Source organism: Poecilia reticulata, linkage group LG6 (assembly GCF_000633615.1).
Source record: "Poecilia reticulata strain Guanapo linkage group LG6, Guppy_female_1.0+MT, whole genome shotgun sequence".
Taxonomy (NCBI): domain Eukaryota; kingdom Metazoa; phylum Chordata; class Actinopteri; order Cyprinodontiformes; family Poeciliidae; genus Poecilia; species Poecilia reticulata.
In genome coordinates this window covers 5,182,951-5,199,634 of record NC_024336.1, presented here as the reverse complement: position 1 = coordinate 5,199,634, position 16,684 = coordinate 5,182,951, and the positions used below count along the sequence as shown (strand labels likewise).

Below are 16,684 nucleotides of genomic sequence, written 5' to 3'. Positions count from 1 at the left end.
CGCCCGCCGGTACCCATCGGCTGCTTCTGGAGTCCCACAGGCCAAAAAGGCCCGATAGGACTCCTTCTTCAGCTTGACAGCATTCCTCACCATAGGCGCCGAGATGGGGGGCAACAAGTATGCCCACTCCTGCCCAGTGCCTCTCACCGTGGGCAACTCCAGAGTACGTCCAGCCCCTCTCAAGGAGACTGATTCCAGAATAAGAGCCATGCGTCGAGGTGAGGCCTACTATTTCCAGCCGGAACCTCTCAGCCTCACACACTAGCTCCGGTTCCTTCCCCACCAGAGAGGTGACGTTCCACGTCCCAAGAGCCAGCTTCTGCAGCCGAGGATCAGACCGCCAGGGTCCCCTCCCTCGGCTGCCGCCCATAACACTGTGCACCCGACCCCTTTGGCCCCTCCTACAGGTGGTGAGCCCATTGGAAGGGGGACCCACCTCTTCTCTTCGGGCTGAGCCCGGCCGGGCTCCGTGGGTAAAAACCCGGCCACCTGGCATTCGCAATTGTGCCCCACCTCCAGGACTGGCTCCAGAGTGGGGCCCCGGTGACCCACGTCCGGGCGAGGGAACACCAGATCCAAAGTTGTTTTCCGTCATAGGGGGTCTTTGGGCTGCATTTTGTCTGGTTCCTCACCTAGGACCTGTCTGCCTTGGGTGACCCTACCAGGGGCATAAAGCCACAGACAGCATAGCTCCTAAGTTCATTGGGACACTCAAACCCCTCCACCACGATAAGGTGGCAGCCTAAGGAGAGGTAAAACAAATTCCAAATAAAAAAATAAAAACATTGAAAACATACCAGAGAGTAGAAAACAGTAGAACAGGAGTCCATGAAAATCAAATTAGTGGAATTCTGACTATTAGGGCTTGATGTTATGAAGCACTATTTGCGAGGAATACCAACGTTGTGAGAACTTGAGCAGGAAACGCAGGCTCCATGTCAGGAGGCGGTGGTTTCCGGTGAGTGAAACGCAGGCAGGACCCAGGATGTAGCGGGAAATATAAGTATTTATTGAAAAACAGGAACAGCGGGGAACAACACGAGGGAAACTGGTAGCACGGAGACGGAGGAAATAAACAGACAATCAACAGGGACCATAGACAAACTCTTGACCAGGAATCGACGAGGACTACAACTATCGACAAGCAATTGACAAGGACCCGACGAAGAACACAGACAACAGGGGAGACTAAATACACACGGGGCAATCACGGGAACGAGACACACCTGGGAGACAATCAACGGGGAAAGACGCAGAGACAGGACTAAYRKGGAAYAGRATCACACAGAAACTCAAAAATAAACACATAGAAACACGGATCATGACACTCCATAGTTTCCCAATGCAAGGTGGGCTTACAGGAGGGCAGTTCTGCAGTTATGTGTGATGGTCTATGGGCAATCTGAAGCAGCTAATAAACTGCTCATCATCATGTTCATGCAGTTCAGTCTGATTTCTGAACACACACATAAGGCCCCTAGTCTTTAAGAACATGGGCTTTGTTCAGGCTTAACTATTTTTTACTGTGTTCCTGGTTTCCAGTGTTCTGATGGAAGCTGTCTGATGGAGCTATGTATCCAGCTGAGTATTACCATGTTGGGAAAGCAGCTCATTCAAAATAACCTTTTTGAGATTGGAATACCGTGAGTACAGTTCTGTTTCTGGATTTATTTTATTAGATCTCATTAACAAGGATTTGGCACTAGCCTGCCATTCCGTTCCTGTGAAGATACGGTCGAAAAATACCTCACTTACAGCACAGTCTGGGCTTTCTCCTATTCAGTCAGATTCTCTCCGGTCAATTTTTGACCTSKYCAATCAGAGAACAGAAGGACAAGTTCTGAACAATGTTGTTGATTTTCTGCGCTGTTATAGAATTGCAGTCTGCCTGTAATTTTATTAATAGCAGCAGAGGAAGTAAACAAAACCGTCCAATCTGTGTTAGTCTTCTTCAAAATATTGAGTTAACATCAACAGCCATCTTGCTGGGCTCAGTGCTTCTCCTTTTGCAGGATGGAGGATAATTGTTTAGAGTGCAGACAACTTCCARTTAGATTTATAGCATTGAACTGGTGGATTACATACATCATGGGTAAAATTTAAAACTTCAACAGAGTCCATGCCTTCAGGAATCAATTGTTTCTCAATAGCTGAGAGCCCTCCGGACGAAGCAAATAGCGTAGGACAAGGGGTTTGGTTTTACCAGGCTAATTGGCACAAAACAACATCTATTTTATGATTCTGTTAAAAAGGGTGGTGACTGCAAAAGACAATTTTAAACAAGGAAGTATTAATCAACTGTTAAACCTTTTTAGTTGTTCATCCAATTCAAGTTAGTTTAGAGCTAAACTCTTTAGAGCTCAACTTAACTTGTGTGTTTTTTTTACATTCCTCAGCAAACTGAAGAAGCTARTTCGATACATTCAGTCAGAACAMGGAGCMTTTCAAGAAGAAGAGAGACAAAAGAAACTGCGGAGATATGAGACAGACCACTTCTTGGAACCGTTTGGTGGACTGACACCTGAATATATGGAAATGAGTCAGTAGCAAACATAAAATCCTTGCATGCAATAATTTTCTGTAAGTGACTGACAGACAGATATGAGTTAAAGGTGTGGCTCTAGTTCAGTATATTTAAACCTATCCAGCTTATTCTGTTGTGTCTATARTGCTTTAAACTTGGTTTAGACGTCAAAAGATATAATGAATAATATATATTATATATTGATAATATTAATTTCGAACTCTGTAGATCACACATTGAGTCCTCCTCAAGTCTACATTTGCCAATCTGGACAGATTCATTTAGGTTGCATTTAACCAGAGATGTTATTAACATTCATAATTCAGAGATGAGCTTTGGTACCAGTAGAACTACTGGATGTGGTGTGGAGACAATATGTGGCTCAATCAGAAATGTATTGTCTGTTTCTGCTTTGTGAGTGAGACAGGGTGTATGTAGCACTGGTGTAAAAGTGCTTTGATTGATCAGTATGACCAACCCATTTACTCAGTCCATTTACCATTCATATTTTAGTACATTATGCAGATTTAAGTGAAGTCGGCATCCACTCAAGCRCAAAACTGAGTGTTTTCCCCCACACACAAAGAATGATGAACTTTAACCATAATGGATAGGATTTGATCCCAATTTGATATTGAAAAAGATGTAATATCCCTTTCTTGATCATTTTATTTAATATGTAAGGTTTTTTAACTAGACATAAAAACTTCATTTTTGCATCTGCTTTTCTTGCTTCCTTCCAGAAAGTATCTGGTGGTAGTCAGATGTTCTGCTTCTTTACACTGAGCAAAGAGGTCATGGACAGATGTGTGCTCATACTCATCTTAACATCTTAAATGAACCTAGAAACATTTACTGTATCATCATTTGTTGTCTAATTCATGCAGTATTATTTGAAAGCATCCATGTATCACATGCATGTTTTCCCCAGTGTATTATAAGCCTGGCAGACCACAAGGTTTTGTTTGACCCCCACCAGGCTAAGTGTTGTTTGCTTATTTTATATAGTTTTTTATACTCCAGTAACGGTGACAGTAAAGATTGATTAAGTTAGTTTTATAATTAAGGCATCAGCACCAGTTGCACCGTTCATATGTCTGTCCATTGGCCTCACATGCTATTGTTTCCAAATTGAACCTCCAATTTTTTATTTTTTTTACTTTTAAACATTTTTCAACACAAAAACTACTGAAGGACTGCCTGAGCGCTCCTATCACCAGGCTTGGCAAGTTTTCTGGGGGAAACTCTGACATCAAAATATTAAGGCCTTTTTAGGTTTTAGCATTATTGCTACACTCGTACAAAAAAGTAATAAAGATGAATAATCCTTAAACATTACATAAAAATTGGACTAAACCTAAATCTTACTATTGGACTGATACCAATACTTTTGAAGTCAACTTGTGCTTTACATAGTGTCCTAAGAGGACTTATTTTGGATKAACAAAATTGTGGCAAAGGGAGATAAAAAAAAAGGGAATTTGAATCTTGCCCTGATCTGTTAGTTGGTGACCCAGAGGTTAAAACTGTTCAGACATTTGTGACGACAACAGATGACACTGCAGATTTTCTGGAACGTTTCATTAGATTTTCATCCTGGTTAACATTGATTAAAGTAATGGCCAGAATCAAAAGACTTGGACACAGAAACACATGTTATTCAAATGTGGTAAGTGTTAAAGAACGTGAGGATGCTGTTAAATCAGTTATGAAACTTGTACAAGAACAGGCCTTTGGCTCAGAGATCAAGCTGTTAAACAGAGGAGAGATTCTTCCATAACAAAATTATTCTTTGTTCTTCTTTTCCAGTTATCCAGTTTGGTTTTGTCACATTATTTGTAGCATCCTTCCCTCTTGCTCCTCTATTTGCTCTGCTCAACAACATTATCGAAATACGGCTTGATGCTAAGAAATTTGTGACTGAGTTGCGAAGACCAGTGGCAGCAAGAGCCAAAGATATTGGTGCGTTTTTCTATTATATGATTAAGTTATAACACAATCAACGCAGTGTGGTTAATGACATTATTAATAATAAGCATATTGCTGACACAAAGGAAAATACATTTTCGCGCACTATCACGCTATGATGTGTTAATTACATTGTACAGACTAACCCTAACCCTAACATAATATATTGTACAAACATGATAATTATATTGTATAAATGTTATAATTTCATCCATCCAGATGTATGCTAAAGAAGGCTAGTAAAGTGGCTAACAATAGTTGGTCAAGTTTTCCTGAAGAGATACTGATGCTGCTTTGCATTGTATTTGAAATCATTAATAGTATGCACACTGTGACCAGGATCCTGAACAGAAAGGAAACGTCTGTCCGATCCGCTAGATGTGGCGCCGTTCCTAACTGACTGTCTGGAATGAAGCTGCAACTGGCTTCCGATTCAGGAAATGGCGAAAGAGCGATTCCACATAATTTTCACTACCTTGAGCGCCTTTAATCTGTTCTACTGTAAAATYTAACAAACTTAGATTTTAAAGTAGAACATTTCCCGAATCAGAAGCTACAATTGGAAGCCAACTTCAGCTTCGTTCCAGACAATCAGTTAGGAACGCAGCATGTAGAGGATCAGACTGACTGTTCCGTCTGTGCAGTCCCATTCTGTTTAGGATCCTGCTTAGAGTGCACATGCTATTAATGATTTCCTACACAATACACAGCAGCATTAGTATCTCTCCATGTTTTAGACCAARCATGAAGAAAAACYTGACCAACTCGTGTTATCCACTGTACTAGCCCTCTTTATACCTGCACTAAAAGCATACTACTGCATATCATGCTTATACAATATAAAGATCACTTTTACACAATATATGATCATGTTTGCACAATATACAAACCCCTCCTARAGTATTGGAACAGCAAGGCAAATTATTTTGTTTTTGTTGAAGATATTTAGGCTCAACAACAAAAGATAAGCATGAGACAAGAGTTCAAAATGTCAGGTTTTGTTTTCTGGGATTTACATGTAGATGTGTTAGGTAAATTATGATATCTCACCATTTATGTTACACCACAGCATTTTTATGTGAGCAGAAGGAAAGGAACAAATGATCTTTATGTGAATAGTATTTAATATTAGGTGGCATAAGCCTTGCTTGCAATGACTGGCTCAATCCTGCGACCCATCAGACTGTTGCATTCTTCATTTGTGATGCTATTCCAGGCTTTTACCACAGATTCTTTCAGTGCTTGTTTGTTTCAGTAGATTTCTCCCTTCAGTCTCCTCTTCAGGAGGTGAAATGCATTCTCTATCGGTTTAAGGTCAGGTGATTGACTTGGCCAGTCTAAAACCTTGCACTTTGTTTCCTCTGATGAAGTCCTTTGTTTTGTTGGCAGTGTGTTTTGGGCCATTCTCCTGCTGCTTGATAAAATTCCTTCCAATTACTTGGGATGCATTTCTCTGTAAATGTACACACAAAATGTTTCTGTACACTTTAAAATTCATTCTGCTGCTACCATCATCAGTTACATCATCAATAAAAATTAATGAACCTGTTCCAGAAGCAGCCATGCATGTCCAGGCCATGACTTTACCTCCACAGTGCTTCACAGATGGACTTGTATGCTTCGGATCCAAAGCAGTTCTTTTCTTTCTACACACTTTGGCCTTTCCATAATTTTGGTAAAGATTAATCTTGGCCTATTCAGTCCATAAGATTGTGTTCCACAACGTTTCTGGCTCATCTCTGTACTCTTTTGCAAATTGCAATATGGGCTTCCGATTCTTACTACTGATAAGTGGTTTGTATCTTTGGGTGTGCCCTCTATATTTTTGCTCTCTGAGTTTTCTTCGAACAGTGGATTGTGATATCTTCACCCCTGACACCACTGATGTGTTGGGGGTTTTCTTCACAGCTCTCACAATATTTCTGTCACAACAGGTCGGCCAAGGAAAACTACAGCTACTGTTGTTCACTGTCTGTTGCTCTGTACGCCAGTCATTTCTTTCTTATGCAGAACATTTCAGTTGTTGTGCTTGTTTGTCCAATGGCTCAGTGATTTTTATTTTTCTCTCAGCTTCAAAGTGGCTTGCTTTTCTCCCATAGATAGCTCTCTGGTCTGTCTATAATACGCTTGTGTGCTTCCTCTTGTTAAAGAGGATAAACCAACATAGGCCAGGGCCAATAGACTATGCTTTGTTTAAGCATAACCTACTTCCTATGTTTAGCATAGCCAATAGCTTATGGCTACTGGCTACGCTTAAACCTARCCAATAGTTTTAAGCATAGGCCAAAAAGTAGACTGGTCAAGCAGAGATATTTAATGTTTGAACAATCAACGTTAAACCTGGTCAACAAGAAACACCTGTCAGTCACATGTTCCAATAGTTTTGCTCACTTGAAAAATGGGTGGGTTTAAACAAAGGGTGGTATGTCCTGAATTGTTTGTAACACATCTACATGTAAATCCCAGAAAATAAAAGCTGACATTCTGAACACTTGTCTCATGCTCATCTATTGTTGTTAAACCCAAATGTCTTCACTGTACAACAAAAACTAAGAAATTTGCCTTGCTGTTACAATACTTTTGGAGGTGATTGTAAGTATTACGCTTGTGCAAAATTATTACGTTATAATTAAAGCTTAGAGTGATAGTGCTCTAAACTTTGTTTTCCTCCATGACAGCAATATGCTTCCATACAATGATGTGTCCAGTGACTGATAATTCTTATTTTTATGCTTGCAGGTATATGGTATGACATTCTGAGAGGAGTAGCAAAAGTTGCTGTCATCATTAATGTAAGTAAAACTAAACACACCTATCTGTATGTATAAATGTTTTGGTTCAAACTATGATCAAATGAAATATGTTTCTATAAGTGACAACTTTCAGTAGAGRAAAGAGACTATAAAATTAGGAAGGAGGAGGAAGAACATAGATACAGAATTAAGACAAAAGTGAAGCCAAAGGTAATCTGAGTGGCAGAATCTCTACTCCACTTTGTTAATTTTTCTTATAGATTCCTGCTACAAGATCATTGGTTACGTATTGTAACCCCAGATTCTATGAGTATAGGCTTCGCCCTTTAAGGCCATCGCTAATGGGTTTATTATAAAGTTTATTTGATAGGGACAGACACACATCGACATAGACAAACTGAATAAAACAGCGGTCCCATGTTTGCATTATGGTGCAATAGCAACAGCTAATTCGCAGCACTTGTCCCTTTACTTGTCACTTTATCCCTCACGCGTAGCGCAGCACTGAAAAAAGCTTAGTCCATACCCACCTACTGGGTGGGCCTCACCCCGGTGCGTATAAATAACGGTCAGACCGGACAAACGGCTCCCCAACAGCCTTTCACTTCAGCTATTCAGGAACCAGTGAGGCCCACAGCTTAAAGGGCTGCGTCTATACTCATAGAATCTGGGAGTAGCATCTCCCCAGCACTTGAATTAATTGCGCGGTCTCGACGGGTGATTTCAAGGTTTTGTTTATTTTCTTTGATGTGGACCATCAGTCATCTCAATCACATTGATTACCAWAGACACCGTAGTCACMGTGAAAACTAAACAGATATACAAATATTAGAATATAAACAAACTTACAACGCAAACAACAAAATAAAACGTGCCTCGCTGCTTTCACCGGGGAACACTAAGTGTTGATTTTGCCAAGGACATCTTTGGCAGTTCGTTCAAGTCATTCATTGGCACAATGATTTGCCAGCTTTTTAGGGCCTGCCCTCATTTAGCTACGGCAGCCCATGAGGTACATTACAAAACAAAAAACCCTGCAAAACATTACAAAGTGCAAATACAATTAAACAAAACAAAATACAAACCACCAACAGTGGTAATCAAAACAGACAAATATCATTAAACAACATCTGCAACATCCTTAGTTTAGAAAAGTCACTTCAAATAATTTACAATAGTTTACAAATTTGGCAACTTATTTTAATGGTTCACTATCCATTACACTCCCACCAACAATGCATGAACTATTACCAAAAAAACATGCATTATTTTAAAGTTTCCCTTAAAACCAGGCAGATTGTTTAAAACATGCTTATCTGTGTACATTCAGTTTATAAGTCACTTTCCAATAACACCACTAATTTTTGTACCGGTCTTTCTATCACTGAATTCTTTAAGATCATATCCCTTCCTGATCTTTGTTCTCCTGTTCTCAACTTCACTCTTTGAACCAAGCCATCACCATCAACCATTGTTTCCACAACACGACCCAACTGCCACCTATTTCTTGGGAGAAAATCGTCTTTGACAATTACATCATTTACTTTCAGATTGCGCCGAATTACATGCCAGTTTTGTCTAATGGAAATATTCTGGAGGTATTCTCTCTTCCACYGACTCCAAAACTGTTCAACCACAAACTGCACACAGCGGCAGCGTTTTGAGGAATAAATATCTTCCCTCACAAATGTTCCTGCAGGAGGCAGGGCAGACTCAGATTTCATTTGAAGCAGATGGTTAGGAGTTAAAGGTTCAAGAGAACCAGGGTCATTTATTCCCTTTAATGTTAAAGGACAACTATTAATTATAGCTATGGCTTCATAAAGAAAAGTTCTTAATGAAGCATCATCAAGTTTTGAGAGAGAGTGAAGGCTAACATATTTTGGATGGTGCGTATCTGACGCTCCCAAACACCACCAGCATGACTTGCTGATGGTGCATTAAAAATGAACTCACATTGGTTCTCTGCTAGGAAAGTCTTCAGATATTTAGGATCACACTGTGTTAGCTTATTTTGGGCTCCTACAAAATTTCTTCCTGGATCACAATATATCTGGCAAACAGCTCCCCTCAAACTAATGAAACAACGCAGGYCMTTAATAAAGGAATCTGGACAAATCAACAACCAACATTTCAATGTGAACAGCTCTTGAATAGAGGCAGGTGAACACCAACCCATACCTCTTGCGTTCTTTACGATTTCTTTTAACAACAAAAGGACCAAAACAGTCACGATAAGTAAATGGTGCAGATGCTTCCAAGCGTTGYTTTGGAAGCTCAGCCATAAGCTGTTCTTCCACTGGTCGTCTGAGCTTCCTGCACTGCACACATTTATGAATCATCTGAGCCACTAACCTGCTGCAGCCAATAATCTAAAACCCATTTATTCTGAGCTGCATTTGGGTTTGACCTCTGCCTTGATGACATACCTGAGTGTGACAGTAGGACAAAATAAAATGAGTGATATGGCTGTTTTTTGGCAAAATCAGTGGGTATCTAAAATCTTCACTAAGAGATGAATGTTTTAATCGTCCACCAACAAGTAACGGATCATCTTCTACAAATGGATTTAAACGGAACAGAGAGCTGGAACGTGRAAGAATCTCTCCTCTCTTTAACAGCTTCATCTCTGAGCCAAAGGCCTGTTTTTGTACAAGTTTCACCACTGATTTAACAGCATCCTCACGTTCTTTAACACTTACCACATTTGAATAACATTAATAAAGTTTGACTGACCTATCTACCTAGAATCAGGTCGTCTGCAGGTCATTAGCACCACGTTCTCCACGAACATGCTGTGCGCGAACGGAGAAGGGTGACCATCGCCCGGCCACGCCCCGGCCCAGAAGGCTCTCCTCGCCGACCCGAGTCGGACTGTTTTGTTGATATTCACTTTAGTGCACCTCCATCTAGTGGATGCATAACATAACTCCAACCTCTCCTGCAGCGTCTGTTCTATGTGCCTTATAATGTGGTGCGCCTTATATATGAAAGAAGTTTTAAAATAGGCCATTCATTGAAGGTGCGCCCTTATAATCCGGTGCGCCTTATAGTGCGGAAAATATGTTACTTTTTTATTAATTGAGCTTACTGTACTGTTTGATAACTAGGATGAATTGGAATGTATGTATGATGAATAGAAATGATTTTCTGTAAAATGTCTCAAGGCATTTGTTGTGAATTGGCATGATATAAATAAAACTGAATTGAATCGAATGGAAGTTTATTTGATAGCCTGTGGGTAACTGAAGTAGCATAGGCCAGTGTTACATTACATTCCCTTGGTCTGACTAAATTTTGATCTTCCACCCCTCTGCTAGGCATTTGTCATCTCCTTCACATCAGACTTCATTCCTCGGATGGTCTACCAGTATATGTACAGCCCTGATGGCTCCTTGCATGGATTTGTCAACCATACGCTGTCCTACTTTAATGTCAGTCACTTTGAGCATGGCAAAGAAACTATGGATCCAATGCCTTATGGCTATTCCATTGAAGTTTGCAGGTGAGCATCAATCTTGTTTTGTGTCTTCACTGTTTACATCCACCAATTCCCTTCACTGTTTTTTCTTTTGAAATTAAGTTACTACTACAACTATTACTCGATTACAACTTTTGAAGAATCTACCCACCTTTGTGGTACTGTAGTATTTACTTCTGAACTAGCTAAATTAGCTTAGCTAATGTAGCTTTTATCTGCAAGCTTGTGGATGTTACCACATGTACTTACTCTACCAGTCATCAGAACCTGTTATTCACATGAAAAGGTCTGACATCCTTTGCAAAGCTGTTGAAACACTGATTGTATGCATCTATGGATTTCAGGCTGCTTAGCTCCTCCATGGTGTTCTCACTTTATCTATATCGTAGTATGAGATCAGAGGCAGCTTGTCCATATCGTACATGTTTTCCCTCTCTATCTTATATGGGTCGATCCTGACAGCAGACATTCTGTTCATGTATCTTTCTCATGAGCTAAGTCTGGGAGGGTGTGGATGCTGCTGCACAGAAAGTTCATCAACACATCAGGAAATTAACAACCTCCATTAATGGGAGGCAGATCACTGTTATAGAAAAAAATTAGGTTGTTTTAGTTACTGAGTGTTATTTTTTCACTTCAGAAATGTTCACTGGTAAAATAAAAATGTGAGATGGAAAAATGTGTTTGTCATGTAGTTGCATAATCATTCTGCACAATATTATTCTCCCAATAATTTTGCACATATAGATATTTTCAAAAAAACAGAAAACCTCACTTTTAGTTTATTAAAGGTTCATGTTTGAGGTTTGTATGAGGTTTATTGACATTTCGGATTAACCAAACACTGTAAATGGTGATTAATAAAAATAATAATTGTGAAGACCTGACTCCACCTCTCAGTTCAAGGCAGACTCCAGTCCAGCCTTGATCTGAGTTTTCAACAGTGACTTTCTCATCACTGCTCTCCCATAAAGCTTTGACAGGTGAAGAAACTGAGGAACAGTCGTTGTCTTTTTTAAACAACAGTAAGTTGCACTGATTATACCTTACTGCTACTATTTGTGTCTCCCAGGTACAAGGATTACAGAGAGCCTCCCTGGTCTCTAACACCATATGAGATCTCTAAAGAATTCTGGGCGGTGCTGGCTGTACGACTTGCATTTGTCATTGTTTTTCAGGTAACAAGAAAAAGCAGGATTTTTTTCTTCGCTATAAATATTTTTCAGAACAATGCTAATGATATCTCATTTATTTTTAACATTTGTTATTTGCAAAGACCTAAGAAAATAGATCATAACATACAAAATCTAAAAGAAAAATATCAGCAGTAGAAATATTTAATGGATATAAAATGTGCACATAAAGTCGTAGATTCCACACTGTTATTATTATTTATGTCCTAACATCCAAACCCCCCAACTGAAAGGCTGTGACTTTGTAGTGCTGTGAAAAATGTACACATTTCTTCTGTTTTTGATTTTTTTTGTCACATTAAATGTTTCAGATCACAAATTCTAACATTTGAACATGATTTAAAAAAAGCTGTTTTTAGGTCCTGTTTTTATCTACTTCATCCAGCTCATTGCTTCTATAGTACCTGGAGCACTTAATGAATTCATGACTTCTACTTTTGCTTTGATGATTAGTTAAACATGTTGGTCTAATTATAATTTTCCTATTAACTAAAATATCATATGTTTTAGCTGTACTACTTTATTTAGTACTGCTTGCTTAAAATAGTTGAAGCTGTCTTATTCTCTAATCTTAAGCTCACTTTGCTTATTTTTCTTGAGGCAATGAGTTTGTATATTTTTTTAAGTAAGGTGAACTAATTAGATTTTACAGTGTAGTTTAGGTTTAGTGGAAAGTTACATTTTCTGAATGTGACCAGGTTAGTTTGACTGASTATTTTACACAGAATGCAAAAAAACTGCTTTTCTATTTACACAGGCTCTTTGTCTGTTCTTATACATTGCGTGATGATTTCATTAATTATTTTCATTGTTCTTTGCCAGAATGTTGTGATGCTGATGAATGACATTGTTGACTGGCTAATCCCGGACATCCCCAAAGATATCAGCCAACAGATCCACAAGGAGAAAATTCTGCTGGTTGAACTCTTCATGAGACAAGAACAAGGAATGATCAATATACTTGAGAGAGGGGGGTCATCAAGCATCAAGGAAACCTACAGAAGAAGCAACAACAACAACAACAGCACAACGGCTCATCTGTTCTCTAAAGAGCAACCCAATGGCACCAAACAATTCTGAGCGTAGCAAGGATGTCTTCATTAATCAGTCTTAGCAAGTCAAAGCTTGCAGATAGTATATTTTTTCATTATTCACTCAGGTCGTCCTGAAGTCACTGTTTCAGTTGACATCTAAAACATTCCAACACCTTAAAGAGCAGCTGGTCTATCATGTGTGAGAAAAGCAAGCTGTTCTCCATGTTCTGCATTTAAGAAAGTTTTATGATAGAAACTGTCAGTCCCTAACTGTTTTCTCAGCTTTTCTTCGCTCGTTATATTTGTATTCAACTGTGCATGCATAATAACATAAGAACATTTGCATATAAATCTATTAATCCTCATGAAGATATCACAATTTGTATAAAATTTACAAATATAATAAAATAAGAACATGTTTAATCTTGTGTATGAATTTGTCTTTGTAGTTGGTACTAAAACTTTTGACAGTGTAATCCATTTTAATTTTATAGATCTTCTAGCCACTTTATTACTTCAAATACTTTCAAATAACTGAATCAAATGGCAGCAACAAAGTGCATTTACTAATCCAGACAGGTGAAGATGATATGATGAGCTCAGCACAAAAACAAAGAAATAGTGGCTGACTGTTACATGGCTGATGCCAGACATTCTGCTCTGAGTTTTCAGAAACTATACTGATCTATTGAGATGTTCACTCTACCAGTTTGCTGTAAACAAGATGAAGCATGGATTTATTCTGCCTTGTTATTCCATCCAGCCAGCCAGCAAGTTAGGTGGCTAGCTAGCTTACTGCAATTCACATCACCCATATGTCCCGAAACTATAATATGTGCCAGAAACTTTAATTAATTCATGTTAAATAAAACTTTCTAATTGCAGCTTTTTTTTGTCTAAGTCTCTCCAGGTTGAATTTACAGATGACCGTGCCTTTCTCTGAAGGATGTGTGTTTTTTGGTCTGGGAGTGGGAACATTAAATTTTTACTGCTGAAAACGATCTTCGAAAATACAATATGATATATATCATACAATATACAATATTTTGTAATTGACAGGGCCCCAATTTTTATTTTATTTCTATGAATAAATAAATAAATTGTGGAGGCCCCCCTGTTGGTGAGGGCTCCTGTCATGATCCGTGTTTCTATGTGTTTATTTTAGAGTTTCTGTGTGATCCTGTTCCCTGAGTCCTGTCTCTGCGTCTTCCCCGTTGATTGTCTCCCAGGTGTGTCTCGTTCCCTTGATTACCTCATGTGTATTTAGTCTCACCTGTTGTCTCTGTTCTTCGTCTAATGTCGTACATTGAAGCTCTCCAGTAGAACTGTGAAGTCCTGGTTTGCTTAGGTCTCGTTTAAGTCTTCAGTTGTCAGTTGCTACCGGTATTAGCTGCCGTGCTGCCAGACCTGGACTGTTGTGGAGCACTTTCATTAAATTCTTCATTCTTTCATCAATAACCTGGCTCTGCGTTCATCCTCACCACCTCCCACCTTGACAGCTCCTAGAATTRTCATCACTTTTCCCCCTTTACTGCGCCCTTACCGATGTGAAACTACACTGTAAAAAAAGTCACTGTACAATTTACAGTAACAAATTTGCAGTAACTTTACAGTAGCCTTACTGTAATTCTTACAGTTTTGCTGTGATTTTATTAGTTTTACTGTAATTTTATTGTAAATGTATTAGTTTTACTGTGATTTTATTGCAGTTTTTCTCTAATTGTTATTACTAGCTCCCTCTTTAAAATAGCACAGTAATTATATAACTAGACAAATTAAATTCCTGAAGTAATTTAACCAGCCAAAGCTGCCTACGRGCTTGAACCCAGCGTTCTGATGCCAAACCAAGAACACGCCTGCACGTCAGGTTGACGTGCTCCTGGATAGAGCAAGGAGCAGATGTGTGCAGTCTGGACTGACGATGACCTCTGCTGACACTCAGCCTGGGAGATATATGTACTAGATCATTACGTGAACCCTGCCAGGTGACGACTATCAACTTCGCACATCTGGTTCTAACTCACGGTGCGAAATAAAGAAAAACAAAGACAGTGGAGAATAGTTTATTTTCTAGCAAATTTTCATTTGTCAGAGTGGCTTTCTTTGTTACAACATAAGGATATGTGGTGCAGATGATATTTTGTGATGAAATTACAGAATGACGTAGCCAAGAAAAATACATGAAGCTCATAATATAAAAAGAGAGAAAAAGGGCAAAGTAAATTTCAAATTTGACTCAAAGTTCAACTTAAACACCGTTTGTCATATTTTATATTTTAATTTATAATAATTTAGCTGTTTTATTAGTCATAAAATATTTGAAAATGCACTTAAATAAATTTTTGTTTTTAGTTTTTTTTAAATTAAAAATCRACATTAAAGACCTTTGCATAATGTACAATCTGTGTCTGTAATAAATCTCACACTGAAAAGGCAGTCTGTGGTTGTGACCTTTTTTCCTCTTGAGCACCTCATGTCTGCGCACACCACTACGTCAGATGTTACAGTAGTATCGCTGGTGGTCAGTTAAATCTCTCCTTTGTGTGATGGTGTTTTAGTGGGTGAAACTGTTTGATGGAAACGCAAGTTTTACACTCCAAACTTGTGCTTTTCTTAACATAAATAAATTGTTCAAGAAAGAATTTTAAGGTTGAAAGCTGGTCACTGCGTGCATGACAGTCACAGAGTGAGTGAGCACAGCTATTAAGCACAGTGTTGCTAAATTAAGGACTGTCCAAAGCAAGTCAAATTCAAAGCATCAATTGAAAATATAGCAAAGATAAATCGAAGGCAAATGCACTCCCCCTCCCCAAGTAATTACTGTCCATTTAGATAATTACCTATAATTACCTGTAAACTGCCAGCGTCAGATATGTAGTTGTGAGACCTAAAGAGGAGGATGCGTAAGAAATACAGGAAGTTAGAACTGAAGAAATAGTTGGAAGGGGAAAGGTGCAGTAGAGGCGACAGAAGCAGTTAAAAAAACAAAAGGTTAGAGAGGGGAAGATATAGAGGAGGAGTAAAGATCTATAATGAGTTAGGGAAGGGGAGCTCTTGTGTAGTGTTGACAAGTGTTTTTGTCAGCCGGGGTCAAGTGGTTGCTGTCTTTGCTTTCAGCAACTATAAATGAGTGAAAAGCACAGAAATGCAACAGACCTCTGACAGCAACAGCAATTGCAGGGCCAATAATCTGCTGTCCATGACAGTGATGATTCTTTTTCTACAAGCATGTGACAGTCAGGTGGTCCTGTTTAAAAATGCTGTAAGATCCTTTTCCAGCTGTTCCCGTTTTAGTAACCACTCATAAAGACTGATGTCAATGATGCCTGTATTGTGTCTAAATTACTACTTATATTTCCATATAAGGTCCAGTGGTCTAATGGAGCTTCAATCCTGTTACACCGCTACAGGAGGTCCTTCTGCCCACGGCCACCAGCTTTTACAACAACTCAGAAGAAGATTGTATATCATGAATTACTACATTTACTTTTGGAATTAATAAAGTATGTTTGAAATAAAATGAATTGTTAAAATCCAGATTATTTTCATCCTATATTTAGACATACGGATATTTAACATCAATTTTAACAATACAAGTTTTCCAAAATTCACAGGTCATAGTGAACTGTGATGTCATTGCACATACAACTGTTTTTCTACGATTTCGAAAAACAGCTTGAAATATAAATTTATAAATTACGAAATGGCTTAGCACCAAAACATATTACAGC

At 38.8% G+C, this 16,684-nt stretch overlaps 1 protein-coding gene across 2 annotated transcripts in view; it reads left to right on the top strand.

The window, feature by feature from the left end:
• ano1b (anoctamin 1, calcium activated chloride channel b) overlaps window positions 1–13,376 on the top strand; it is a 44,257-nt gene extending 30,881 nt beyond the window's left edge. For both annotated transcript variants that reach the window (XM_008410942.1, XM_008410941.1), the window contains 7 exons: window positions 1,543–1,643; window positions 2,397–2,539; window positions 4,334–4,486; window positions 7,232–7,284; window positions 10,566–10,750; window positions 11,799–11,904; window positions 12,742–13,376. In XM_008410942.1, the coding sequence (XP_008409164.1) occupies window positions 1,543–1,643; window positions 2,397–2,539; window positions 4,334–4,486; window positions 7,232–7,284; window positions 10,566–10,750; window positions 11,799–11,904; window positions 12,742–12,999 (999 nt within the window). In that variant the 3' untranslated portion in view covers window positions 13,000–13,376. The remainder of the gene's footprint in view (window positions 1–1,542; window positions 1,644–2,396; window positions 2,540–4,333; window positions 4,487–7,231; window positions 7,285–10,565; window positions 10,751–11,798; window positions 11,905–12,741) is intronic.
• The last annotated feature ends 3,308 nt before the right edge of the window (window positions 13,377–16,684 follow it).